This window comes from Papio anubis, chromosome 11 (genome assembly GCF_008728515.1).
Source record: "Papio anubis isolate 15944 chromosome 11, Panubis1.0, whole genome shotgun sequence".
NCBI lineage: Eukaryota > Metazoa > Chordata > Mammalia > Primates > Cercopithecidae > Papio > Papio anubis.
This window is the reverse complement of record NC_044986.1, coordinates 1,207,447-1,232,141: the sequence shown is the minus strand read 5'-3', so window position 1 is coordinate 1,232,141 and position 24,695 is coordinate 1,207,447. Positions and strand designations below refer to the sequence as shown.

The 24,695-nt window shown below is 57.9% G+C and overlaps 1 protein-coding gene across 1 annotated transcript in view; it reads left to right on the top strand.

Annotated features, from left to right (window-relative positions):
• Nucleotides 1-24,695, top strand: part of JAKMIP3 (Janus kinase and microtubule interacting protein 3) — a 77,271-nt gene that overhangs the window by 34,903 nt on the left and 17,673 nt on the right. The window contains 16 exon segments of the mRNA XM_031651975.1: nucleotides 1,474-1,689; nucleotides 3,193-3,312; nucleotides 3,993-4,139; nucleotides 5,075-5,206; nucleotides 5,310-5,345; nucleotides 6,166-6,225; nucleotides 8,718-8,846; nucleotides 10,153-10,281; nucleotides 13,331-13,414; nucleotides 13,743-13,805; nucleotides 16,251-16,349; nucleotides 17,540-17,638; nucleotides 17,867-17,926; nucleotides 20,841-20,906; nucleotides 21,651-21,719; nucleotides 21,805-21,882. Of these exon segments, the coding sequence (XP_031507835.1) occupies nucleotides 1,474-1,689; nucleotides 3,193-3,312; nucleotides 3,993-4,139; nucleotides 5,075-5,206; nucleotides 5,310-5,345; nucleotides 6,166-6,225; nucleotides 8,718-8,846; nucleotides 10,153-10,281; nucleotides 13,331-13,414; nucleotides 13,743-13,805; nucleotides 16,251-16,349; nucleotides 17,540-17,638; nucleotides 17,867-17,926; nucleotides 20,841-20,906; nucleotides 21,651-21,719; nucleotides 21,805-21,882 (1,587 nt within the window).

Genomic DNA, 24,695 nt, shown 5'->3' with positions numbered 1-24,695 from the left:
TAAAAGAAAATCTTGTTTGAGTCTGAGAGTGTGAGCGCCAGGCCGCAGGCACAGCTGCTGATGGACACGCTCTTATTTCACCAGCCGCCTTCCCACTAACTGACTGTGTTGCCTCTTTCAGTGTTGCTGTGTGCAGAGAAGATGGGGATTTAGCAATTAAGGATTTCTTTTCTTCTGTTCAGCTCATCACTTGCTCCATCTGGGCTAATTAGACGTCTCCTTTCTTTGTTTCCAAGCTAACTTCAGCAATAGCAGATTTATTAGCTTGTTTAAACCTCAAACAATGAGTAAAGCAGCAAGATATCCCATTCTGCTCTGTTGTTCGAAAATATATTTCAAACTGAGCTGTTCATCCCCGAAGACCTTGTCTTCTCGTAAATCTAGTGCCGTGGATAATGACGTCCAAAGTGCCGAGCGTGTCTGTCTGAAGAGTGGGGGGCCGTCGGGTCGGCTGTGCTGCGTTCTGGCTGGCGCAGCCCTGCCCGGAAGCGGGCGGGGGCTTGCAGGCTGCGGCTGCCGTATTCCCGGAAGGAATGGCTTCTTCCCTCTGTGGGTTGAGCACAAAGCATCGCGTTGTAGGGAGGGTGGGGAGGGCTGCCAACCCCTCACAGCCACTGGCGGGCAGACGTCCTGCACACCCCTGGGCTGCCGTCTCACCCCGAAAGCCCCGGCTCGCAGCCAGATTAGTGAGCAATGTGGTGCTGCCTGAAGACAGCTGTGTGGGGTCCCAGCCTTTTAGTCATGCCCAGAAGCATGGAGGGGCGGTGTCCAAAGACCACAGTGATGCCCCCATGTTGCACAACCTTCCCCTGGGGGGTAGGCCCGGGCTGGGGAAGGAGTAGCACTGGCTTTCAGGCCAGGGTTTCTGTTCCCCATGGTTTCCCCTGCCTGTTTAGAGAAGAATCTTGCCCATGGCACCTTCCTATTGGCAGAGTGTGGGTAACTTGGGTGTCCTCCTCTCTGTCCAACCTACGGCAGAGGCAGGAGCTGGAAGTGGCTTCCGCCGACTCTGCTAGACAACACCACCCCCATGTGCACCCAGGGCCCCAGCAGGACAGCACCGAATGGGGTGCCGTGCCAGAGCACACAGAGTCTGGGGACCGTCAGGAAGGAGTCCCCTGCTGGCAGCAGCTCTGTGTAGCCGGCTGAGCCAGGGCCTGATGGGAGCCGAGGTGTCGTGCCTCAGCCCAGGGCCGGGGCTCCTGCTCTCCGTCGTGCCTCAGCCCAGGGCCAGGGCTCCTGCTCTCCGTCCGGGGCTGGGGCTCCTGCTCTCCGTTGTGCCTTAGCCCAGGGCCAGGGCTCCTGCTCTCCGTCGTGCCTCAGCCCAGGGCCGGGGCTCCTGCTCTCCGTCCAGGACGCTCCGCTCTTGCTTCCGGTCTCAGAGCCCGAGCCTGGCAGGGCTGCGCTGGTTTCTATGGTAACTGCAGATCCATGTCCTGCCGCCTGTGTGATTGTGTTCTGTTCTCCTTGTAGATGGAGGAGATAAAATTTAAAGACAGAGCAGTCTTCGTGCTGGAGAGAGAGTTAGGGGTTCAAGCCGGGCATGCTCAGAGACTGCAGCTCCAAAAAGAGGCTCTAGATGAGCAGCTGTCCCAGGTCCGAGAGGCCGACCGGCACCCGGGCAGCCCCAGACGGGAACTTCCTCATGCAGCCGGTGCAGGAGACGCTTCAGACCACTCGGGAAGCCCTGTAAGCACCTCCCAGGCCCGCTGGCCCACCCGTGTCACAGACCCGGCCATGTGGCTGCATGGCCCTGCATGGGCCACTCCCCCAGAGACCAGAGCCCGAGTCGAGCCAGCACCCTCCTGCCTGGGCACCTCCCCACCCAGCCTGGCCCTAGGTGCTCAGCTCCTCTGGCTCTGGCCCGGAGGGCTGGTGGACTCATCTCCCTCCTTCCTGTCAGCATAGCATCGGCCCCAGCCCTGTCACCCTCCCGTGGGCCCCGGCCTCAGGCTTCTGCTGCAGTCCATGGCGCTTGCCGGCCCAGGGTCTGGCCCTGGGTTGGTGGGAGGAGGCTGTGCTGGGTATGCGCTGCCGCCATCTCCAAGCACACGGCCTCTGCCTCTGGCCCGGGAAGGCTGGTGCACCGGCTCCCTGCCCACCGTGTGCCCAGCTGGCCCCTCGAGGGTGATTTCTGGCACTCGCATCACCAGTCACCCTCCCACCCGCTTCTCATGTGATCATGCCACTCTCTGCTCCTCCCTGGGCCGCTCTGCCGTGTGGGGTCTGCCGACCACCCCGGGCTGAGCTCCACCCGCTTCCTCGCTGCTGCTCTGCACTCACATCCTTGTCGTGGTTCTGGGACACCCTGGGGTAGCTGAAGTCCAGGGACCCTCCAGCTGGTCCTTCTGGGTCTTTGACCCCGAGCCTCTCCTGCACCTGTTGAATGAGGAACTCGAGTCGGGCCCAGGACCATCCTGGATGCTGCCTGTTCGCTTTGAGGACAAAACTGTGTGTGAGCTGAGCCGGTCCTAGGACAGCGATATCTCAAGAATAGAAAATATTATTTTAAGATCTCATTCAGACGGCTTCGTTGAATGAGATCCAGCCCCTCCTGCTGGTGTGTGGTAGACTACGGCATTCACTCCAGAGATTTGAAACTGGATTCAAACGTTTCCACCGATTTTTGAGTGAAGTTCCAGGGGTCCCAAAAACGGCCCTTTAGAAGTCCCATTGAGGGAGGTCACCTCTTTTGAAAGTCTCCAACAAGTGTCTTTCCTGTGCTCATGTCATCGAACCACAGAAATCCTGCCCCTCCGGGCAGGGGACACACCCTCCTGAAGGGGCAGCAGCAGGGGCCAGGCAGAGGGCTGGGAGCTGGCCAGCGTCTTTCTGGCATCACCCACACTCGCGGTTTCTGCATTTGCACGTCCCCGCCCTCTCCATCTGCATACTTGTAGACATGTCTGCTCCTTTTCGTTATTTTACTTTATGTTATCTTAAAATAGTTGTTGTGTTTGAGGCAGGGTCTCTTGCTCTGCCTGTCGGTTCTGTCACCTCACGCAGTTGCAGTGACCACGGTGCTAGGCCGGGTGCCTTTCCCCTGGGGGATCCGAACCTTCGCGGCAGCCTTGTGGAGGCAAAGGCGCTCGTCCCGCGGCAGGGTTTTGGTTCCTGTAGCGTGCTGGGATTTGCGAAGGCTTCCCAGGCCTGTGCGTAGGAACAGTTATTTGCAGTTGATTTTTGTTTTAGGAACAGCAGTTGGATGAAAAAGATGCCCGGCGCTTCCAGCTTAAAATTGCAGAGTTAAGTGCGATTATCCGCAAACTGGAGGACCGCAACGCCTTGCTGTCGGAAGAGAGGAATGAGCTGGTGAGCGCGGGCGGGGGCTTCTGGCTCCCGGGGGTTTGTGACTGCGGAGGTAGGGACCTGGGGGGAGTTCACTTTCAAAATTCCTTGTGAAAAGGAGTGGTGGTTGCAAGGATCGGTCTTGCATCTAAGTCTCCTGTGTTCCAGTTGAACTTTATTAGCAAAAACAGATAGGGGCCACATTTACCCCTCAAGGGCTGGTTGACTAACCCCTGCCCTGCGTTACTGGGGACGGAAGCCTTCTCTGTTCTGTAGATGATCTAGGATGTGCAGACACGGCCCCTCAGTGGGGTTGTCACCATTGGTCCTTATAGCCACTGAGATTTCCAGGTAACTCGAGATCCTGGAGGGTGCGTGAGCTGTCACGTGTCTGCAAGGGTCCAGTGGGCTGGGCAGTTTTACCACAGCCCTTCTTGGCAAAACAAGGCACTGGCCCTGGACTGCTGGTCTTCATCTTCATCCCCATCTGTCAATGGGATGGGACTCACCCGCCCCGGACGCCGAGCCCAGCCCTGAGCTTGGGTTCACCTGGGCGTTGGGCGAGTGGGTGCCTCTTGGAGGCATGGACTTTCCAAATAGTGGGCTGGGAACTGCGTTGTTGCAGCCCAGGCTCTGGTCAGTCTGCAGACTCTGTGTGGAGACCTGCCACTTAAAGAACAATCATAATTAATTTTGTCTTTCAGTTAAAGCGTGTAAGAGAAGCCGAGAGTCAGTACAAGCCACTGCTGGATAAAAACAAGCGCCTCAGTCGGAAGAATGAGGATTTGTCTCACGCTTTACGCCGAATGGAAAACAAGTTAAAATTCGTCACCCAGGAGAACATAGAAATGGTGAGGGGGTGGGGGGCTCCGTGGGGCCACGGCCGCATGCGTGCTCCAGGCAGCAGCTCCTCCCTTCTCCATGCGAGATTTAGCATGACAGCTAGTCCCAGGCGGACGATCAGGCCTTCTACTGGAGTCTGGCCTCACGCATGTTTGAGGGGGAGCAACCGCCAAGCCCAGCCCTGGGGAGGGGAGCCTTGAAGGAGGCCCTGACCATGCAAAGGACGCGGCTGTGGGGCATCCCCTCCCCAGGCCCGTTTGCCCACGTCTCACTTGAGGGCCTGGAACAGGCCGCCTCCAATTCGGAAAATCCCGGGCGAAGGTAGTAAGAAGCTGCAGGGTCCCGGCTGTTGGGGAGGAGAAGAGGCCTGGCACACAGCACCGAGCAGGAGTCAGGGGTGGGAGGTCTCTGCTCTGCCAAGGCCACGAGCCAGGAGTGGGGGGCCTTCAGCCAGTGTCACTGTGTTTCCCTGCCCTGAAGACCCTGAAGGCCATGAAGCCAGAGTTTACCCAACGAGTAATTCAGCAGGACGTGGAGGAGAGGCGCCCTCCATACGCCTCTCTACGGAAGCCCCCTTCTTTTCACACTGAGTTAAAGTCAGGAGGGATTTGGGAGCGGTGGCCAGGTGGGAAATGGGCACAGACAACCCACTGTCAGCTTCAGGGCTCTGAGCGATCCCCTCCAGCCATGCGTTCTGGGAGACCAGCAGGGCCCATCTGTGTCCGTTCGGGCTGCACACACCTGCTCTTGCTGCGGGACTGGGCCTACGCGTGGCCTCCTTTCCCCAGGGCCTCACAGCTGGGCTGTTCTGAGGCCTGAGCAGAGACCACCAGCCAGGCAGCTGAGAGTGGGCAGTGCAGGTTGAGGGAGAACCCCCTGCCCACTGTGTTCAACCAGACCCCTTCACTCCCCAACTTGTGATGTGGGCTGCTTGGCGTTTCAGAGACAGAGAGCCGGAATCATAAGGAGACCCAGTTCCTTGAACGACCTTGATCAAAGTCAGGATGAAAGAGAAGTCGATTTCTTGAAGCTTCAGATTGTGGAGCAGCAAAACCTCATAGATGAACTATCTAAGGTACCTGGCGGGCTGTTTGCCGCGGCACCATCCTCTGGCTCCCAAGGGGCTTGGCTAACAGGGGCCCTTAGCAGTTCTGTAACGTGCTGTCTTCCTTTCCTAGACCCTTGAGACCGCCGGCTATGTGAAGAGCGTGTTAGTAAGTACGGTCAGCGCCCGCCTCCCCCGCCCCCGCTCTCCACACAGTCGCCCGTGGGACCCGTTCTGTGCCCAGGGCTCCTCACAGACCAGACAGAAGCGGCCGTGGCAGCTTTTCGGGTGGATTTTGTTGTTGCTACCTGGCCAAGGCTGTGCACGGGTGGCTGATGCCCTTCCGAGTGGGTCAGACAGGAGCTAGGGATGCCCACTGATGCCCCAGTTGAGATGGCACCAGCTTGGGACGATCGTGTTTCTGAGTTAATGGCCAGGGTCAGATGGCTGCCCTTCTCTGGCTGCTCACCCCACAGTGCATTTCTCCCTGGCCAGCACAGACAGGCAGCCGCAGCCCAAGAGGTTCACCATCACGGCCATGAAACCACAGCATGGGTTCCCTGGAGAGCAGCAGGACCCTGGTCTCCTTAGTATTTTGAGGGCGTCAGTCCCCACACAGATGTGGACGCCACCCCTGCAGGGTCCAGAGGGGCCGTGGTCATAAGTCCCTTCCAGCTTCCCACAAATCTGTGTCCCTCAAGTCATCTGCCCCGTGTGGCCCCCAGATGCATTCAGAAGGAGGGGCTGGTGGACGATTGAGCAAGAGAAGCTCAGAGCCCGCCTCACCGGGGAGCTGCCCATGTCACCCTGGAGACATGAGCTCCCCGAGCAGCAGAGCTGGAGCCAGGGCCTCCCACTGTGGTGTGGGGACAGCCAGCCCGGACACCATCTTCCCTGTCATCCAAATGATGGGACGCGGGCAGTAAACCGTGGACTGAAACTGATGGAGCTCTTCCACCACTTACACAACCTTCAACTGACTTCTGCAGGAGCGGGACAAGCTGTTAAGATTCCGGAAGCAAAGAAAGAAAATGGCAAAACTTCCCAAGGTAAGGAACAGCTCACCAGCACGTGTGGAGAGTATGCCAGGTGTGTGTGCAGAGGACTGAGCCCGCGTGTGTGGAGAGCGCGGGTGTGTGTGGAGAGGACCACGCCTGTGTGTGTGGAGAGTACACCCAGAGGGTGTGCAGAGGACCATGCCTGCGTGTGTAGAGTACGCTAGTACACTGGGTGTGTGTGCAGAGGACCGTGCCTGCATGTGTAGAGAGGACTGAGCCCGCATGTGTGGAGAGTGCCAGTGTGTGTGCAGAGTACCGTGCCCGCGTGTGTGGAGAGCGCTGTTGTGTGTGTGCAGAGGACCGTGCCCGCGTGTGTGGAGAGTGCCGGTGTGTGTGCAGAGTACGCCGGTGTGTGTGCAGAGGATGGTGCCCGCGTGTGTGCAGAGTACGCCGGTGTGTGTGCAGAGGACCGCGCCTGTGTGTGTGGAGAGTACACCAGGTGTGTGTGCAGAGGATGGTGCCCGCGTGTGTGGAGAGTACGCCGGGTGTGTGTGTGTGGAGAGTACACCGGGTGTGTGTGTGTGGAAAGTACGCCGGGTGTGTGTGTGTGGAGAGTACACCAGGTGTGTGTGCAGAGGATGGTACCCGCGTGTGTGGAGAGTATGCCGGGTGTGTGTGTGTGTGGAGAGTACACCGGGTGTGTGTGCAGAGGACTGCGCCTGCGTGTGTGGAGAGTGCTGATGTGTGTGGCGAGCGTGCTGGTGCGTGCTTAATAGGAGTCAGTCTTTGGAGATGAAAAGAAAATTTTTATTATTTCTAAAAATTGTTACTGTGAAATGATCAAAATAAGACCCAGAGTAAATATTCTGTTCATCAGTTTTAGTAAACTTGTTTCTTTCAATTTCCAAGAGAAGATAGGAATTGGTAACAACTGTACCAGCAACACTAGCAATGAAGAGGTGGCGGCTCTGGCGTCCTCACTGCCCGTGTAGGTCCGAGTCCCCACGACCCATGGGATGCATGGCTCTGAGGACGGGCGGCTGTGGCGGCTCACACTCACCCGTCCTGGCTGTGGCACACACCCCACGCTCGCCTGTCCTGCTGTTCACCATCCTCGGCCACTCCTACAGGCTGCAGCAGCCTCCTTCACAGGCCCCACAGGGCAGACCCACGTCCCCAGGAAATGTGAACGCCTGTCATTTCTCTACAGTAGAATCCTTTGTGATAAACCTGTGTGTTTTATTAAGGGAGCCTTTGGAGCAGCTGCCCAAGCACCTAACTCATCTCCTGCTTTATGTTGAGTGTGTATGTCTGTGTGTATGTGTGTGTGTGCATTTGTGTATATGTATGTGTGTTTACGTGTGTATGTGTCTATATGTGAGTGTGTACATGTGAATGTGTCTGCATGTGTGTGTGTGAGAGTATGAGTGTGTGTGTGTGAGAGATTGTGAGAGTGTGTATGTGAGTATCAGTGTGTGTGAGAGTGTGAGAGTATGTGTGTGTGTATGTGAGTGTGTATGAGTGTGTGTGAGTGTGTGTGTGAGTGTGTGAGAGTATGTGTGTGAGAGTGTGTGTGTGAGAGTATGTGAGTGTGTGTATGTGTGAGAGAGTGTGTGTGTGTGTGTTGCTTTTCTGCAGTCAGCAGTGTTTGCTGTTAGGTTGTTAGATGCTCCTTGGTCACAAACACTTGCCCTCTGAAAGGTGGGGAGGAGGAGCTGTCCCGGCCCTCCCTGCTCGGGGCCCCTCTGGGATGTGGACGTGTCCAGCAGATGCCTTGGCCCTGCGAAGGGAGGACACAGGGTGTGGGGAGGCACACAGGACAGGAGCCAGCGGTTGGCAGGGGTAGGAGAAGCCGGTGGCCTTGGGGTCCCAGAGGGAGTTTTGCTGGAAAGTTCTGGCAGAAGAACTGGGAGGAGACCTGGAGGCCACCGTGGCCATGGCGGAAGGGACTGAGAAGATGGCAGGCTTTGCGTTTTGTAACACTTCTAAACCCAGATGAGGAATCTTGCGATTCTCGAAAGCAGGGGTGAGGGGACCCTAAGGATGCAGACATCAGGGTGAACCTGGGGGTCCCCGAAGGCAGGGCCTCTCACACCAGCTGGCGGAGGACCCTGTTTTTGTTTTTATTCCAATCAGTCAAGGGCTGAAACTTTAAAAAATAGAACAGAAATGCATCACTGGGAATGAGATCACAGAGAAGGCACCCACCATCAATTCCATTATCCTGGGCACCACCCTCAGGGAAGTGCAGGGACGGCGCCCCCTGAAGGGCCTCATTCCCCACCACTGAGAGCAGGTCCAGGACCTGCTCACCCGCGGGGCTCCAGGCCCCTCTCCCACCTGCCCCGCCAGCCTTGCCATATAGAGCCCCCTCACACCCAGGCCACCTCCTCGGCCTGCACCAGGGCGGCCGGGGACAGAGATGGGAGTGTGTTGCAGGGCGGGGCTGTGGCCCCCACTGTTGGGCAGCAAGAGGAGGAGGCAGGTGAAGGCAGCTGTGCCTGGGTCTGGTTTGAACTGACATGTTGCCTTTCGGTCACAAGCCGGTTGTTGTGGAGACCTTCTTTGGATACGATGAAGAGGCCTCCCTGGAATCCGACGGTTCCTCCATCTCTTACCAAACAGACAGGACGGACCAGACCCCGTGCACCCCGGATGACGACTTGGAGGAGGTAACGAGGGTCTCCTGCTGGGTCCTGGGCTTGGAGGAGGTAATGAGGGTCTCCTGCTGGGTCCGGGGCTTGGCTGGGCGTGGGCTGCCAGCTTTTCACAGGGAAGCCCTTGGCAGCCCTCACTGGCACTGACCCGCTGATAGCTGGCTTGGACGTGGTGAGAAGCTCCGATGACGTGGCTCGGGGTGTGGGCTGAGGCCCGCTTCTTGCTCCCATGAAGGCCAACCTTGCCTCCTCCTGCCATTGAGCCTCCGCCCCTTCTGCACAGGGGTACGGCGAGCTCTCCCTTCTTAAGGGGCCTCCCCAGGAGGGTCCGAACCACTCTTCAGGGAGTTTGGTCCCAGTGCCAAAAGCACATTAGAGTGAGAGGGGTGTTGAGCCGGAGTTTTCCTTCTGATAACAGCACAGGCGTTTCTGCCCACCAGCCCCTTCTTCCGGAAGGACGGCTACACTCAGGTCCAGGCAGCCATTTCAGCACCACGTCGGAAGCTAGGATTTGGCGTTGTGGGACGCAGGCCCTGTGGCCGTGGGACAAGGAGTGGGGTCCGCAGCCAATGGCACAGCCAAGGATTGGGCCTCCCTTGGCAGACCCTGGAGGGCGGCCCAGTGGCCACAGACCTGTTGAGGGACCTGAGACGTTCTCGCACAGCCTCAGGTGCAGGGTGGGGCAGGGGAACTGGGCCAGGCCGAGGTTTCTGGGCTCAGTCACTCCTGGACATGGCCAAGCCTTTCAGCCCCGGGGGCCCACTGGGACCCTTTGAAGGCCAGGCTCACCTGTCTTCTCCCTGGGGTGGTGGGGGGCACTGCAGCTAGCAGGGCGAGCCTGCAGGAGTGCGCCTGGGAGGAAACGTGCTGCCTGGGCTACTTTACACCCTTCACAAAGCCCAGCTTTCTTCCCAGGACGCATTTCAGCAGAGCAGAGCATATGCAGGCCTGGTTGGTAACGGAGGGTCTGCTGGGTCAGGGCAGCCTGGCTGGCAAGCAGGAGCCCCAGCTGAGCCCCTGGCCATGGCCACCAGCCCAGCGGTCTCACCCTGGCCTCGGCCGTGCAGCCGGCTCAGCTCCCACTGCAGGGCTCGGTGCTCCCCTCTCCAGGGAAAACCTTTCTCCAAACAGCACTGCGTCCCCAGGCAGCCGCCCCTCCCTGCACACTGGAGTGGGTCCCCTCCCTCACACTGCTAGAGAGACGCCCCCCCCACACACCATTTGATGTCTGGGGAGAAGGGAAGCCCCGGGACCCGCCGTCGGAGGAGGTGCTGGCCGCTGACACTGCGTCTCTGCGGGTGTGGCATCCGTGTCTCTCCAGGGCATGGCCAAGGAGGAGACGGAGCTGAGGTTCCGGCAGCTGACCATGGAGTACCAGGCCCTGCAGCGCGCCTACGCCTTGTTGCAGGAGCAGGTCGGAGGGACGCTGGATGCAGAGCGAGAAGTTAAGGTCTACATGACTTCCACCGCGCGCGTTCCAGGCCCCCTTGTGCCTTCCTGCTTGACCCCATGGCCCGGGCTCGGACACCTCTCTCGCCATCCCTCCTGGGTCTGAGCCCCTGCTGTCCTGTCTTTGCCTCCGGTCCTGATGGTGCCCATGGAGACCAATTAAAACCAGGGATTGGGGAGTCCGGTGCTGGGAATTGGCCCAGGTGGGAGGGTGGCCCAGAGCAGTGCCAGGCACAGGTGTGAGTGTCCTGGGGGATGGTGGTGGTGGCAGGGGCCCACAACGCCCAGGATGGGTCTCCTTCCAGACTTCCTCTCCCGCTCTTGGCAGCATGGCAGTGACCCATGGCAGCATCGAGGTCAGTGTTGAAACTTGCGGAGGTCATTCATGCTCACGCAGGCTGTGCCTGCCCTGGCCCTGGCCCTGGCCCCTCTCCCCCGGCCTCCCCACTGGGCAGGATCCCAACGGCCGTGTCCCTCCACCTGCTTCCCTGGCTCACCTTAGCATCGTGCCCCAGGAAAGGCCCCAGTGTGGCTGGCGGGTGCCCTCTGTGGGCCGCGGGGGGTAGTGCAGGCACCAGGCATTGTGGGGAGAGCATGGGTCATAGGTCGGGGGTCCTCTCGCCACCCCCCCTCACTTCCTGAGGCTTGGAGGGGAAACCGCTGAAGGACCTGCACCTGGTGCCCCTCACAGCGAGACGGGCTGCTTTCTAGGGGAGCTGAGGGGTTCTCCAGAGCGGGCAGCTGTGGGGTGTGGGGTTCCCGTCGGCCTCCCCCACCCCACAACCACCCTGCAGGGCCAGAGACGCCAGTGTCCAGCAATTCTGCAACTTAGGGTGGCTGAGCTGGGTGGGGAATGGACCTCTTGGGGCGAGGGGAGAGTGTGCACAGAGCACCCCCAGTGTGGTCCACACTAGTGCCCCCAGGGAGCCGCTGGCCTCACCCTCTGCCCACCTAGACCACCCTGGTGACATGGCTGGTTTCCCTCCTGCCTTCCTGGTACTGCACTGGGGATGTCTGTTGTGAAAATTAAGAGAGCTCTCTGCCCCTCCGTGCCCCTCCTCCTGTCCTGAGTGGGGAGGCCTGACTCCCCCTCCTGAGGCTCGGAGAGATTTGTCTGCGTAACTGGGGACTTTAAATATAGCTGCTTTCACTTTGACTTAATTTTTGCATGACCCTTGGAGAAAGGAAAAAGTCAAAGCCTTGGCTCAGAGCATCATAAAGCACGGCAATCCCGAGACGGCCCAGAGCCTCACGGGCCCAGCCTTTCCCCCCACAGCAGGGGCGGGGCAGCAGCCGCATCCTCCTGGCCAAGCTCGCCAGGAGCTAGGGGAGCTGGAGGAAGCGTCCTGTCTTCCCTTTTTCCTGTCAGCTGCCAGAGAAACATTTGCTCGGGGGCCACGTGAAAACACAGAACTCAGAAGCTTTTGCTTAGAGAGTGAAAATGTCCAAATTTCATGTAAAATTTGTTAATGTCATTTAGAATTAGAGGAAAATCTGACGCCAAGAGGGCTGCATGGTTATTTTAGAAATTGGAAGATACAGACAAGATTAATGAAGAAAATAGACTAGCCGGCATCCCGCAGTCTGATTCTGTATTATAATTGGAAATGTCGCTCCTCACTGTGGAAGTCGAGGAAGCCTCAGGATAAGGAAGGGGGTGGGAGAGGACAAGCGTCTGAAGACATGGACGTGGGCCCATCCCTGCCACGGTCCTGAGGCTGCGGGGGGCCCACAGCCCTCTGCGGGCTCCGTTTCCCTGTCTGGAAGCAGGGTTAGGACTCACTAGAATTCCCTCTGTTGAGGATTCTCCAACCCAAGGGCTCACTCCCACGATTGTGACCCGTTAAGGGAGGGAAGAGGTCAGGGTGATGGCAGGAGCCCAGGAGGGCCTGGGGGCAGGGAGCTGGGACCCAGCACTCGGGGGCATCACAGGCCACGCCTTCGCCCATCCCCCACCCCGGCTCATGGATCCTCTGACCGTGAGCCTTGTCCCAAAACGCACCCCTCCCTTGGAAGCTATCCCCAGAGAGAGCAGGAGCCACCGTGGGGTGAAATGCCCCATGGTTCGGAGCCACCAGAGCAAACTGAATTAAGGGAGGGTGGCTCAGACCTTGGCTAGAAGCCTTGGTGGCGTTCGGGAGGGACTTCACAAACCAGGATGCTGACAGGGAAAGCACTAGGGCTTTTCTTGCAGACGTGGGGCGGGCTCTGGGAGTCAGTTAAGGAACACAAAATTCAGGAAGGCAGTGAGCCCTGGGCCGAGGCAGCTCCGGCACAGGCAGCTGCATCAGCTGGGGCTTCCAGCAGGGTAGCTCCTGCACAGGCAGCCACACCAGCCGGGGCTTCCAGCGGGTCCGTGTGGAGAGTCCTTCGAACGAAGCTCTCTGGCCGGCACCTGGCAGGGCTGAGCACACACTAGGCGTCAGTCATCCTCATCAGCTGTGCCATCCTGTAAACAAAGATTTCTCTTGAAAGTCCTCAAAATTAACCTGCAGAATTTCCCCTTGGAATCTAAGTGAGATCTCTTGCTTCAAATAAGCCTTAAAGTTCTCCCTCCAGGGCTGGGCATAATGGCTCACTCCTGTAATCCCAGCACTTTGGGAGGCTGAGGCAGGCAGATTGCTTGAACTTGGGAGTTTGAGACCAGCCTGGGCAACATGGTGAAACCCCGTCTCTACAAAAAATACAAAAATTAGCGGGGTGTGGTGGTGCACGCCTATGGTCCCAGCTGCTCGGGAGGGTGAGGTGGGAGGATCACTTGCGCTCGGGAGGCAGAGGTTACAGGGAGGCAAGATTGTGCCACTGAGCTCCAGCCTGGATGACAGAGCCAGACCTTGTCTCAAAAAAACAAAAACAAAAACAAAAAAACCAAAACAACAACAGAAAACAGTTCTCCCTCTCTTAGAAAGCATCTCTTCCAAAGGAAGGGTGAACAGTCACTTCTCAATGAACTGAACCAAAAGACAGACCCTTCGGATATCTTGCGAGTGTGTGTGCTGTCTGTCTGGCTTTTAGAGAAAATTTGATGTATCTTTCCTCCCGTCCTACAGACCCGTGAGCAGCTACAAGCCGAAGTGCAGAGGGCACAGGCACGGATCGAGGACCTGGAGAAGGCCCTGGCAGAGCAGGGGCAGGTGAGCCTGCAGCCATCTGTGCGGGCATAGGGGGCACACGTGGGTGGGAAGTATTTGGCTGCACCTGAAGACAAGCTTCAGTGGTGCGATCATAACTTTCTACAACCTCGACCTCCTGGGCTCAAGCCATCCTCCACCTCATCCTCCCAAGTAGCTGGGACCACAGGCATGTGCCACCACGCACGGCTAATTTTTGTATTTTTTTGTAGAGATGGGGCTTTGCCACGTTGACCAGACAGGTCTTTGGTGTTCTGCCACATCACGATTTAAACGTTAGTTTATGAGTTCCTCTCTCCATGTCTTTATTTCTTTCAATTCAATATTCAAGGATATGAAGTGGATTGAAGAAAAGCAGGCGCTGTACCGGAGAAATCAAGAGCTTGTGGAAAAGGTGAGCCCTGAACCCCTGGAGACCCTGGCAGGACTTGCTCTATGCTCCTGGGGGCTGCAGTGGTCCCTGCGAAGGGTGGAGCAAGGGCTGAGGCTTCTGAATGGCTCTGCCCCAGGCCCCTTCTGCTCTGCTCCCTCCTGCGGGACCCTGTCAGGAGCCCTGGGGAGGAGGACAGCCTGGACAGAGGGAGCTGGGGCCTGTTCTCCGGGGTCCGGGCAGGCCCATCTGCAGCAGCATCTCCATTCGTGTCCTGTTGTGCTGATGGTTCTGTGGGTCGGCTGGTTAGAGCATCGTGACAGGGGTGCCCTTTTGAGACCACTGGGATCATCCCCCTGGGAAGCCTGGCTGGGTCAGGGAAGTCTCCTTCCAGCAACGCCTGTGGGGAAGCTGGAGGGTCGTCAGGGAAGAGCCCACGGACCAGCCTGGTTGAGCGAGTGCGTGTATGAGACTTTGCCAGGGTGTCACCTGGCAGACCCAGGTCCAGGCTGTCTTGGCCCTGGATGACAAGAGGCTCCCAAAGTGATGCCCCACCCCCGCCCCCACCCCCACCCTGGCCCGGGCTTTGTGGGCTGGAAGACTTTCTCAGACGAAAAACAGATCAGAACATGCGACGTGCGGCCAGGCTGCTCTCGGTGGCCTTAGCTTCTGCCTGGGGTGCAGGGAAGGGAGTGTAGGTTTCTCTCAGGGCACCTCCCCACCACATCAGGCCCACCTGGCTCAGTTGCTCCATGCACTGGGTTAAAGAGGGGATCACAGCACCGAGGGCCCTAGACTTAGGTCTGGGCAATCCAGAGCCATCCCAAGAGGGGTGCACCCCGCAACTGTGGGAGCAGGTGATGTGGCCCGAGTCTGGGGCGGGACTGGCTACGGGTCCAGGGGCAGGAGGGCCAGCAGGGCTGTCATTACCACGCACGGGTGAGGTGTGCTCCGTGTTGTGACCCCTGCCCCACTTGTCCATGGGCAGGGACAGGTGTCCTGAGGAGGCAGCAGTATCTCACACTAGCAGGTGCGGCCCTCTGGGGAGAAGCCAGGGTAGCCTGGCTGACGAGTCTGACGTGTGCCAGCAGGACAGAGCTTCAGACAAACAGGGACGTCCACCGCAGCCCCTGCACTGCTGTTAGCCCATGGCCGGTCATGCCCTCTGGGGGTCCTGCTTTAGGCTTGGTTCACATCTTGAATGGCGAACGACACCCCCATGTTTCCTGTGGACACATGGAACATCTCTTAAATTAGAAGAGCTGTTTCCACAGGGCTCAGCACAATGCTGTGTGTGCCAAGTAAATGCTGGCACAGGCAGAGATTCACATGCACTTAAGGGCACACACTTAAACACCCACACACATAAATGCCTGCATGCACACTTGAACATGGCACACACAGAAATGTTTGCACGCGCACTTGAACACATGCACACAGAAATGCTGGCACACACAGAAATGCTTGTGCACATACACATGTGCCCATGTGCACACCTGGAGCCATGCTTTTCTCTGGCTACATGGGAGTGGCTCACGTTCCTGGCCCTGCAGGTTTTCCACGGTAGGCCCACTGTGCAGCGGCACACAGCTGGCCCTGCGGGAGGGTCCAGCTCCCCCTGAGCTGGCTCACTGAGGATGCAATGCTCCTGAGTTTATCTTGGTCCCCTGAGCATTGGAGCAGCTCCCTCAGTCCCCCAAGCTCAGCTGCAGGGGATGGACACAGCTGTCTGCCCCTGGTGGACCCTGTCCATACACACAGCCGTCTGCCCCTGGTGGACCCTGTCCATACACACAGCTGTCTGCCCCTGGTGGACCCTGCCCCCATGAGGCTGCTGAGGACACGTGCCATGGGCCATGTCATTTACCCTTTGGAAGGCATGGGGGACTCTTGCATCCGGTTTACTCCCAACTGGTTCCGCTTAAACAACCCCTTAATTAGCCAAGTGAATGCCGGTGGCCAGGTGACCACGGTACCCACTCCTTCCATTGGGCACAGCCTGGGCTCCAAGGGGCACCAGGGAGGGGAGTCACTTGGGACATTTATCCTCCACGACCTCCCTTCCTCATCCTAGCTCAGAGCCCCACTAAGGCCCCCAGGCTCCTGGCTTGCGGTGCACAGCCCCTGTTGGAGACTTTTATCCTTGACGCCTCCCTTCCCCCTCCCTGCCCAGGGGCCACCCAGGCTCAGGGTCCCACTACGACCTCCAGGCTCCTGGCTTGTGGTATGCGGTGCTGCCTGCCCAGCCCCACCCACCAACGGATGGCTGGGCCGTCTCACTAGGACAGACCCAAACATACCCAGGGCTGTGAGGAGCTTCCAGGGCTGGGCACCTGGCCAGCCAACTGGCCTCCCCGACAGCCAGCAGCTGTCCAGTCAGCCGCTGTCCAGTCAGCCTGGAGTTGTCCTTCCAAGACCTCTGGTGGGAGAGAACCAGACCCCTCACCTCATGCATCTTTTATGTTATAGATCAAACAAATGGAGACGGAAGAGGCTCGGCTTAGACACGAGGTGCAGGATGCCAGAGACCAAAACGAGCTGCTGGAGTTCAGGATCCTGGAGCTTGAGGTAGCTGGGCCAATGGCCGGCACTGTGGCCTGTGGCCATGGCCTGTGGCTGTGTCAGGGATCCAGTCCTCAGCCTTCCTAACCCACATAAACCCCTGAACATGAACCCAAAAGGCTGGCTCAGGGAGGAAAGAGGCAAATGGCTGTAAATCGCCACCTCTTCATACCGGCCACCCAAAGCATGTGTCAATGGGGAACATGGGCCGTGGAGCTCAGTGTCATGCAGGGAAACAAAACAAAAGCACGACGGGTGACAGTGCAGCATCTCCTCCCGATCTGTGGGCCGAAGAGCCGGCACGTCTGTCCTCCATCCACCCCCGTGGCCCTGCTGCAGCTGGTGTGCGGCCGTGCCCGGGCCTTGGTGGTCGGCAGACATTTGTTTCTTGCCCCTGAGTGAGGGCAGTGGGGGCCACGCGGCGACTGGGAGCCCTTTGCCTGTGTCCTGCTGTCCCTGGCCCTGTGTCCTCTGCCATGACCTGCACAGGAGGAGGGAGGAGGGGGATCCCACCAGGCAGCTCAGGCCGGGTGTGAGCAGCCACGTCCCTGTGATTGTTTCAGGATAAGGGCAGTCCACCTGTGGGGCTGGGAGGAAGTGGCCCACACAGGGGCCGCCCCTGCCGAGCACCACACACACCGCGAGGCCTCCGTCCCGGGCCAGCACCTGAGGCCTCGGAGTCCAGCTGGAGCCCCTCTTAGAGCCCTCCCGTCCACCGCCGGAGGACAGGGCAGCTGTGTGGTCACGCCATGTGTGGATGACCTCGGCCACGTGGGCTTGCCTGTGGGGACAGTGGCAGCAGCGCTGGCCTGTGTCCTCCAGAGACTCTTCTGGTTAGGCCTGCAGGGGATGCGACCTGCAGCCCCTCCCCTGGTCCTCCCCATAGCCCCTGGGATTCACAGAGGGATGTGCCGTGGGTTCAGGGTGGGGACTGCCCAGGCCACGTGACTGGAGTGTGATGAACTCTGCCCGGCCCATCTGGGGTCGGCGAATACACAGGGGCCCGGTCCTCGTGGGCCGGTCCAGGTCCAGTGCAAGTTCTGCCACCACGGCTGCTGCTGCGGTTTGGTTTTCATAAATGCTGTGTTGATCCTTGGTTCCATGGTCTTGGCCCATGTTCCTCAGGCCCCAGCACAGCCCTCTTGGAGGGAAGGGATAGGAAGGAAGCGGCTCACCCTTCTGCCCCTCTGTCCTAGGAGAGGGAGAGGAAGTCACCCGCCATCAACTTCCACCACACGCCCTTCGTGGATGGGAAGAGCCCCCTCCAGGTGTACTGCGAGGCCGAAGGCGTGACTGTGAGCCCCGCCCCCACTTCCGCCCCTCCCCGCCCCACCCCGCCCCTCCCCGCCCCTTCCGCCCCTTCCGCCCCACCCCGCCCCTTCCGCCCCACCACGCCCCTTCCGCCCCGCCCCATGCCCTGTTCCGCCCCGCCCCTTCCGCCCCGCTGCATGCCCTGTCCCGCCCTGCCTCGCCCTCTCTGCCCACCCGAGGCCGCTCACCCCTGCCTGTCCTCTGTGCCTTAGGACATTGTGGTCGCGGAGCTGATGAAGAAGCTGGACATCCTGGGCGATAACGCCGTAAGTGTATGTCGCTCTCCTGGCTTGTGCATGCCCCTCACACCCACAACCCCCAGCCCAGCCCTGCCCTGCCCCTCTGGGGTCCAGGAGTCCTACCAGCCTCCCACAGCCCTGCCATGGGCCACACTGCCTGAGACCCTTCCCGCGGCCCAGAGCCTGCTCAGAATCGGAGGCTTCCTCACACTGCTCCAGGGCCCAGTGGGACCTCTGCTGTGCACACCTGGTTCTTCCAGCTGACGGCACTTCCCGTCACACTGCCCAGCTTCTGGGGTCTCTCTCTCAGCCCTTCCAGCCTTGCCGTGAGGATAGGGGGGCTGTTGCTCTTAGACAAGCCAAGACCCTTAGGGATTCCACTTCCTTGGCTTGGGGGAAGAAGCAGACTCTATAGATAACCCCTAAATTTCATTGGGGCAGAGTTCCAATTTCTATAGCAAACTCCTTGAAAGGATGTTAATTACTGAGTGGGCAAAGTAAACGCACCCTTTCATCCCACTTTTCATTCGTCCATCACTAATCCTGCGCTCTCCATCCATTTATTCCCCATCAATGCATCATCTACCTAGCCCTTCATTCATGCTCTGTCTTATATCTATCCATCCATCTATCCTGTGTAATCCATCCATCCATCCCCCATAATCCATCTATCCGTCCTCCATCCTTCGTCTATCCTTCATCCATCATCCTTAATCCATGAATTTATCTATCATCCACAATATGTCCATCCATCCTCCATCCATCCATCATCCACTCATCAATCCATCCATTCTCCATCCTCCATCTGTCCTCTATCCACAATCCTCCATCCATTCCTTCTCCATCTACCATATTCTACCCATTAATCTTTCACCCATCCATCCATCTCCCATTCATCCTCCATAATCCATCCTTCATAATCCATCTATTCATTCTCCATCCATCCTTCGTCCTTTATCCTCCATTCATTCATCCATTCTCCAGAATCCATCTATCAATCCATCCACCCTCCATAATTTATCCATGCATCCTCCATCCACCATTCATCCATCCATCCTCCATAAGCTATTTATCCATCTTTCCATCCTTCATCCTTTATCCTTCCATCCATCCACAGCCCCTCCCTCCCTCCATCCATCCATCCATCATCCTACCTTCATTGGTCTACTCCATCCAGGGTCCTGCATCAGAGGACTCCCTTCTCCCCTTGCCTGCCCAGCCCCTGGGGAGCAGTGAGGCACAAGGCAGGGGTGCTTTCAGCAGGGAGGCTCTGGGTATGGGTCTGCTTCTTTCAGACCTGGGGCTCCATTGTGGTCACAGGTGGCCGAAGAGTCACAGCAGGGTGGCCGTGGACCTGACATGCTCTGGGGTCCAGTCCTGGGTATCAGCCCCCTCATGAGGTCTTGGGAACTGTATTGGGCAACTCTCTGATTCACAGTTGGAGAGGCTGAGTCCCCAGAGGTACTGCCCAGGGTCACAGAGCTGATGTAGTGGCAGAGTTGGGGACATGCAGCCCCGCCCAGGCCTATTTCAGGGTTCCTGCCCAGCCCCATAGCTGTCCACCAAGAGTGCCACTGAGTGTGGTGGCCCTGCAGTCATCATGCAGCCTCTGAGGCCATCATCACAGAGCCCAGGGATGGAGGAAGTTGGGGACTGGAGGGCTCATGGCCAGGCTTAAGCTCAGGGGACCTGTGGAGATGCTGGGGAGCTCCTGACAACAGGCTGACTGCATCCCTTCAAGCCTGTCTGTGCAGTCAGTGTTGAGCAAGCTTCACATGCACCTTGTGGTTTAACCACATCGGGTAGATTCCCTCCATCACGCTGAAGCCAACTGCTCAGCCTCCCCAACTTAAAGTGTTGGGAGAAGTCTGTGGCCTGCCTAGCCCTGCCCAGCCCTGCCATGGGAGAAGGGAGCAGGGCAGGAGAGATGAGGGCACCCAGCCCCAGCCGTGCAGGGTGAGGTTCTTGCCTGAGTCAGGAGTGCAGCTGGCCCCCACCATGGACTACAGACTGAGCCTGACTCCCCTCTGTGGGAGACCCGTGAGGACATTGGGAGGGGGAGACCCGTGAGGACTTTGGCAGGGGGGAGACCCGTGAGGACGTTGGGGATGGGGGAGACCCGTGAGGACTTTGGCGGGGGGAGACCCGTGAGGACGTTGAGGGGGGCGTACAGCAAGAGTTGCCTGCCATTAAGGAGCTTGCACTCTAGGGAGAGAACGGCATGGGCAGGGCTTTTGGAGTGAGCTGGCATGAATCAGAGAGGCTCTGGGGAAAGGAGCAAGGGCCTCCCTTCCCCGCAGGGACCGGGCACCCAGCCCCAGCTGACCCATGAGCTAGAGCGGGGAAGGCCTGGTCTGGATGCAGGCTGCAGCGGGGTCTGAGAGTGTGAGGTGCCCACATCCAAAGCCGTAATCACTTTACCCAGAAGGGCCACCCAGGGTCCCCTCAGGTGGGGAGGAAGCATGAATAAAACATGCGTGAAAAGACAAAACCTTCCAGGGATTCAGCCATTTCACAGCCATGAACGTGTGGTCTCTCCTCCGCTGTTCTAAGTGGTGTTTTCGTAACCACAGGTGCATATGCAGAGGCTGGCTTTAGACACAGAAGGGGACAGAAGCTGGGCAGAGCAGCAGCTGCTGCTGGGGATGTCGTGGCAGCCTCTGCCTGCACTGAGCAGTGCATCTGCATCTGCCTCAGCTGGTTACCTAGACCTGGTGGTTACCAGCAGAGGGAGGACGAGAGAAAACAAAATCGACAGCACCTGGAGGAAACAAGCTTGAGAGTCGAGGGTGTCAGAGATGCTGGGAGGGAGATGTCAGTCAAAGCGCTTTTTAGCTGTGACCCAGCACCCAGGCGTCCCCAGTCAGCCTCCCCATGCATCCGTCACTCACCCTCACCCCCAAAGGCACTGCTTCTGACCACACCTGTGTTCTGCTTTTGGGTGCAGAACCTGACCAATGAGGAACAGGTGGTTGTCATACAAGCCAGGACAGTCCTGACCTTGGCTGAAAAGGTAAGAGCAGCTGTGTGGACACTCGGGAGAGGGCCGGCCTCCTGGGGACTCCTGCCCTGCTCAGCTCAGAGAAGGTGATCTTCTTGGGAGGACCTTGGTGGCCTGCAGGACCGGGTTTGGGGGGTCCACTAAACCCTGTCTGCCCTGGGAGATCTGGCATACTCAGGTCAGACAGCACCCACTGTGCATGTTTGCAAAGGACAGATTCAGCTCCACTTTGCTTTGACAGCAACCCTGTCTGGGTTTCTTCCTAAAGGCGGGAAGGTATGGTGAGTCTGCAGGCAGCATTCTCTGTTCAACTTATCCTGACCCCCTTATGGGGCCACCCAGCCCACCACCTACTCCTAGTCCCAACCCTGGCCCTGACCTGCCTGGTGGGCTGGGCCTCCCACAGCAAGGAGAAGGGGTGCTCCTGGCACATAGGGGTTTGGAGAAACAGGCCACCCCTCCCCGCCCTTGGTGGCAGAGCTCTGCAGATGTGTCTCTCCCACAGTACCCCAAGCCAGTGTCTCTTCTCTCCTGGAGGTGGTATCAGGGGCAGACTTCCTGGACACCTGAAGGGTGGGAGGGGCAGGGCCATGATTCCAGCACAGCCCCAACTCCCTGGAGAGGGCTGGGCTCTCCCCTCCCTAAGGAGAAGAGGAAGGAAGACCCAGGCTGCCCTGGCTTCTCTCTCAGCTGTCTCCGCAAGCCGGGGTGGGGGACCCTAGGGGTCATTGTCCTGCTTGTTCTGTTTGTGCCCAGTGGCTCCAGCAGATTGAGGAGACAGAGGCCGCACTGCAGCGGAAGATGGTGGATCTGGAGAGTGAGAAGGTTGGTGGCACCTTCCCTGAGGTTCTGCGGCTCGGCGCTGCAGGTGGGACATCCGAGACAGAGGCATGGTCCTCCTGTGTTTCAGGAGCTGTTCAGTAAGCAGAAGGGCTACCTGGACGAGGAGCTGGACTACCGGAAACAGGCCTTGGACCAGGCCCACAAGGTGAGAGGCACAAGGCTGCTGGAACCCTGGGGAGGGGCATTGGGGTGAAAACAGCCACGTGGCTCAGGTGCCCAGCGGTGCCTCAGATGCCTATGCGAATCAGGTTACAGGGCCCCTAACAGCCCCTAATGACACCTGCACAGCAGGCCCTGGCTCTCCAGAGCTGCCTGATGGGGTCTTCACTTGGAGCTTCATAAACAGAGCAGGATTAGTTGAGGGGGCCTAAACCCACACTGTGCCATGAGAACGTTCTGCAGTCTTTGTGCAGGTCACTCGGGCTCACAAACACACCCTGATTCCTAAAGGCTGTCCAGGCATTGGTGCGGGCTGGTGTCTACCTCCCACCCCTCCCCTGAGAAACCGGTGGCTGCTCACTAGTGGAAGGTGTGGTCTTGTTTTATTTCATCTGCTGTGGCTGGGAGGAGCATAGGACATTTCTAGGTTGAAAACTAGGCTTCAGAACTGGGTTCTCCTGCTGGGAGCTACTTCCCCCGTGACTGCACAAGCAATCATCTGTCCCTGCTGGACTCCTATCACGTGATGGAAGGTACGACCGGGAGGATGTTCAGGTCGTGTTGTGGAAAGACAAGTGTCACCACCGAGAGGTTCACCTTGGGACCCTGCCCAGCAGGCAGGATCTTGACTGTCATGCCTGTGAGGAGACCTGCTTGGCTACCTCCCAAGGGAAGGTGGACAATGAAATACCCAAATAGCCAGCCTGGGGAACTCTCAGAGTGATGGTGATGATGATCGTGATGATGATGGTGATGATGACAATGGTGGTGGTGATGATTCTGCTGGCAGTGATAATGGTGATGGTGGTAGTGGTGGTGGTGGTGATGGTGATGTGGTGATGATGATGATGGTGGTGGTAGTGGTGATGGTAATAATGGTGGTGGTGGATGGTGGATAGTAAAGGACATGGATGGTGGTGGAAGGATGGTGGAAGGACAGTGGAATAATGGAAACAGTGGTGGAATGGATGGACAATGGTGGAGTGGCAGTGATAGTGGTGATGGTGGTAGTGGTGGTGGTGGTGATGGCGATGTGGATGATGATGATGATGGTGGTGGTGGTAGTGGTGATGGTGATGATGGTGATTATGATGGTGATAATGGTTATGATGCTGGTGGTAGTGATGAGCGAGAATCTGATGGTGATGATGGCGGATCATGACGGCGGATAATGGTTGGCGGCGTGATGGTGGTGGTAGTGATGGTGATGATGATGGTGATCATGGCGATGATCATGATGGTGGTAGTGGTGATGGTAATAATGGTTATGGTGGATGATGGTGATGGTGATGATGGTGATGATGGTGCCGATGATCATGATGATGGTAGTGGTAGTGGTGATGGTGATGACGGTGATTATGATGGTGATAATGGTTATCATGATGCTGGTGGTAGTGATGATGGTGATTATGATGGTCATCATGGTTATGGTGATGATGGTGGTGATGTGGTGGCGATGATGATCATGATGATGGTGGTAGTGGTCATGATGATGGTGATGATCATGGCAATGGTCACGATGATGGTGGTAGTGGTCATGATGATGATGGTGATCATGGCGATGGTCATGATGATGGTGGTAGTAGTGATGATGGTGATAATAGTGATGATGATGCTGGTAGTGATGGTGGTGATCATGATGGTGATAATGGTTATGGTGATGATGATGGCAATGATCATGATGACGGTGGTGGTAGTAGTGGTAATGGTGATGATAGGTGATGATGCTGGTGGTGATGATGATGATCATGATGATGGTGGTGTTAGTGATGGTGGTGATATGGTGATGATCATGACAGTGGTGGTAGTGGTGGTGATGATGGCGATCATGATGGTGATGATGGTGATTGATGATGGCGACCACGGTGACAATGGTGATTGATGATGATGGTGATGGTGATGATGGTGGTGGTGATGATGAGAATGATAATGATAGTATTATAATGAGAGCCTACTCGAGAGGCTTTCCCATGTGGCAGGCACTGATCTGGCCAGCCAGGCACAGAAGCTGGTGACCTGCCCAAGGACACACAGTCAGAATGAAGGCAGGAGTCGAATCTCAGCATTCTTCCCCTGCACCCACAGCCATGACTGCTGCACTAGGCATCTCTGCTTCCCGCACTTGTGGATTCGAGTTCCTCACATAGAGGGGCCAGGGCTCAAAAGCAGAACCCTACAGAGCAAAGAGCAGTCACACCAGGCACCTGGCATCCTGGGCAGGGGTGCAAGGCCCATGTCAGTTGCTGTGGAAGCCAGTGTGGGAGCCATGGGAGGCTTTGGAAGCAGATGACCTGGGTTTGAGGCCCAACTCAGCCAGTAACCACTAGGGATTGGGACTTCCTGTAAGATGCTGGGCATGGAGGCTAGTCCTGGCTAAACTGGTAATGGCCCTCCTGTTGCTATGGTTAGTTTCACTATTGCTGACCAGCACGTGTGCACATGCCTGCGTGGGAGCAGCTCACAGGTTGCTGGCTATCCTTCCCGGGCCACTGTCCTCATGGCCTCTGGGTACTGAGAGCCAGTCCTGGGTGAGCTGGCCCCAGCGGTGGTGAGACCTGCATTCCTGCAGGTGGCCGGAGACCCGCGCAGCACGCAGCATGTCTGTCCACCCTGCTCATGGGGCAGCCCCCAGGCGCAGGCTGCTGCAGGCTTAGCTTCCTGGGCAGTCCTCTGGGTCTTGCCTGCTTTGGTCAGAAGGAAAGAGGCTGGAAATGGGTGGTTGCTTGATGTAAAAAGCAGAGGCCCCTCAGTGCCCCAGGCCATCCATGCTGCAGCCAGCTGATACTCCTCTGCCCACGC